This window comes from Limulus polyphemus, unplaced genomic scaffold (genome assembly GCF_000517525.1).
Source record: "Limulus polyphemus unplaced genomic scaffold, Limulus_polyphemus-2.1.2 Scaffold345, whole genome shotgun sequence".
Classification (NCBI taxonomy): domain Eukaryota; kingdom Metazoa; phylum Arthropoda; class Merostomata; order Xiphosura; family Limulidae; genus Limulus; species Limulus polyphemus.
Window position 1 is genome coordinate 389,084 of NW_013665955.1, and position 3,548 is coordinate 392,631.

The following is a 3,548-nucleotide window of genomic DNA, read 5'->3' on the forward strand; positions in this document are numbered from 1 at the left end:
TCGTTCAAGCTGTTCAGGCATGTCACGATTCCGGCGTGGTTTTACGTGATCTTAAGCTTCGAAAATTTGTATTTAAAGATCTCGAAAGGTAATGTGTATATACATATATATATATTTATTTATTATTTCCCACCTCTTGTTTTTGGCAGAAATTAAGTTACACTTAGAATTTGATAGCCTGATACTACATAATTGTGTTTTTTTTTCTTGCGTAATCGTTAATGGTGTGTTTCGTTACTGCCTTGTAGTTTTTCTAAAGCCCCTGTTCTTACTCAATAATAATAATAATAATTTATTTTTGCGCTAAATATATTAACCTTCCTTATTTAAAAAGGAAGAAAAATACGACAAGGAAGTACTACAACTATTACATGTTGCGAAGAAATGAAATACGTCAGTATATTTACGCTCCTGCAGAAGAGGCCTAGTTATAGCTCATTTCATTTATAGTTTTTGTGATGAGGAATGAAAGAAATTCGCTATTTGTAGTGTTCGTAAAGTTAGAGACCAGCTTTAGACTTGCTCCTTTTAGTTACCTTTTTTATATTTTTTATACTCATTATCGCTGCTATGCCAAATATATTGCTTGTAAGTCTGATAACTTTAGCAAAATATTAATTCAACTTCTCACGAATGAAGTATTCGAATTATGAGTATCAGTATCCCAGGGGGATTTTGTAACAAACTTTATGAAATTATCGGCTTAGCAAAGGAACCAATATTACCTTCTTTTATTACCTTATTTTTTTTTAATTTCACATTTTTTTGATAACTTTGGTGTATCACCATAATATTTGGATTTTTTGTAACCAACTTATTGTTGTGTTTATGTGCACGCATAGATATAATGAAGTTTTAAAAGTGGAGAACATTCCAATGACCATAATAGATGTTATTGAGTTGTAGAAGTTTCAAGGATTCGAAGACGTGTAAGAACCCTGGAGAAGGTATTCATATTTACGATGCAGCATATATTATAGCCCACGTTTCGTGGGGTGTTTTTTAAATTCTCCGGTATATAAACCATTTTTAAACAAGCATATGATAATGTGCCTTAATATTCATTTTCGAATCGGCAGATGCTGGTTTTGTCTGTTTATGAAATAATTCTGATGTGATTGATATTCGTAAGACACTTACTTGCCAGCGTCGCCATATTTCTGTTTCGAACTCGAAAATTGTAAATATGCATGTCTAAAGCCACCCCCCCTCCCAAACATCAAAATTTAACATTTCATCAATTAAAAAAAACGAGACCCAGCTTATTCTCGGTTGCGTCACTTTTGTCACCGAATTAGACCGGTTTCGGGAAGTTCTTAACGGTAATCTAGCACAGAAACAGTTCGTAAACGAGCCCAGACTTGTAGTGACTTGTAATTAATGTGTATGATATTTGGATTGCCCATTGCTCCATCATAAGTAACCAGTGTGTGTTGATATAGGTACAGTATTCTGAAGAATCTGTAGCATTTAAATACTAATTTAATCTTTCAAAATTATTTCGAAATCTGTACTACGTTGTTTTTTATTGAGAATTTCTGTTGTTGGAATCGCTACTTGTCACCGAGTTAAACCAGTTTCATAGGATTTCGCATCTTGCCTGAAAAAGGGGGGAAACATCGAAGAACGAAAAAAAAAGCACAGTACACGATGAATTATAATTCATCAGTGCAAGAGCACTGGTCTTCTTCATCAGGGGTTACCGATGAGAGACGGAAATTCTAACTTGTCTTAACCTTCTTGTCGTGTCAAAATTCTAACTTTTGGTTTTGGAAAACGCTATCTTATCACAGCTTGTCCATAGAATACATAATTAGAACCAAGTGATACTACATATCTCTAAAAGTATTCACGATGTCAGAAAAACACGTAGTAGGTTCAAGAAGTCTTGATAGAAATGAATAAAAACCCTATAACCCGGGCGCTTTCGAAAGCGCTCAGGTTATAGGAGTTTTATTCATTTTTATCTCTAAAAGTATCTATACAAATATCAGTTACTTGTGTGGAGTGAAGAATAACGCAAACACTAACGTAATTTTCTTTTGAGGTAATCTGATGGTTGTAGATAACTTATTTATAAACGTGCGTTTAAGTTCGCAAAGAACTTAGCTAAAATTTTTCTGACATTTTTGAAGTAAATTTTATTTTTATTATTTTGATTTTTTGTGTGGATGATATCATTTGTATGTGATACTTAACGCACAACTTGACGGATTTTGTTTTTTTAAGAACATAAAATAGTTTTGTTATCCACGTTATCACGACTAGTTCTTTAAGCCTCGTGTGTACTTGACTAAATGTTATTTATAATTCTATAGATTTTGTAGAAGTCAAACTACGTCATGTTGAAAGTAAAATAAATGGTAGTTTGACATTATTTTTTTCCTAATATTCGCCGTGAATTTGGAAGAAGCTGTCACACACACACAAAACCCCCCAGCTACCGAAAATGAAATATTAATGTTAATGTAAAGGAAAGGACGCTTTTGGTTGATGTTCATCCATATTATATAATAAAAAAAAAAAAACCTGTCATGTCACATGCGACAGAAGTTTGCAATTTGACGCAACAGAATAAAAAAATCAATTCATTGTTTTGATACCTAACCTGGTAATTACACTTAATTAAGTTCTAACAATTTTGATGAAGAATCTTAAGTCTTTGCATGTCTTCTTTACTTTTCTAAGGTGAATCATGTTGTTAATAAATTAGTACGCAACGCTTAATTTAGAGATGAATCACGACCATTTGTCACCCTTGTTCAAAGAAGTCTTGCGTTATCATGTACCGGTGATTGTGGTTGGCCCACGAACAACGCTGCAGAAGTATTTTTGATAAACTAGTTAGTCCTTAGAAACCTCGGTTTCAGGAAAACAGGGGCGTGTATACATACCGATAATTAGATGTTTATTTTTTTAATAAAAATTTCGAATCCTCGGAATATTCTTAGGATGTGGCTCTTTTTTTGTGAGTTCATTTTAGTCCCCACCCCACGGCACAGCGGATAGTTGAAAACTGGGTTTTGATACCCGTGAGAGGCAAAGCACAATTAGCCCATTGTATAGGTTTCTGCTTAACAACAACAATCATTTTAGTGAATATTAAGATCAATTCTTATGTGTGCAAACTTGTTTTAACCAATAGCTATGGGTTTTTGTGCGTTTCTTGCCGAAGTTGTTTTTCCAACTTCAAAGTTTGGAGTAAATTATTGTATATAAGGTTCGTTTTTGGGTGGTTTATTAATCGCCCTAGTGTCAATCAAGAGTGTTATCTAATTCTGAGAAGAAACTTTGGATGTCTCGTTTTCAGTTTTTCGTGCCCATTGTGAATCGATGGAAAACTGCTCGTGAATGAGATATGCATTAATTTCTGACTCTTAAGAAATAACAGTAAAAAGATTTAAACTCAGAAACGAATTCATGTTGTCAGAAAATACATCTGTGCATTTTTTGTTTTGTTTTTTACTTCAACGTATTAGTTTTGAAACACTAAATGGGTATTTATAGTATTTTGACACTTGTGTATAAAGTTAAAATCATAAATAATT

At 33.1% G+C, this 3,548-nt stretch overlaps 1 protein-coding gene across 2 annotated transcripts in view; it reads left to right on the forward strand.

Moving 5' to 3' along the window:
- LOC106457560 (tribbles homolog 2-like) overlaps nt 1-3,548 on the forward strand; it is a 10,280-nt gene that overhangs the window by 3,708 nt on the left and 3,024 nt on the right. For both annotated transcript variants that reach the window (XM_013916992.2, XM_022383537.1), the window contains exon 4: nt 18-88. In XM_013916992.2, coding sequence (XP_013772446.1) covers nt 18-88 — 71 coding nt within the window. The remainder of the gene's footprint in view (nt 1-17; nt 89-3,548) is intronic.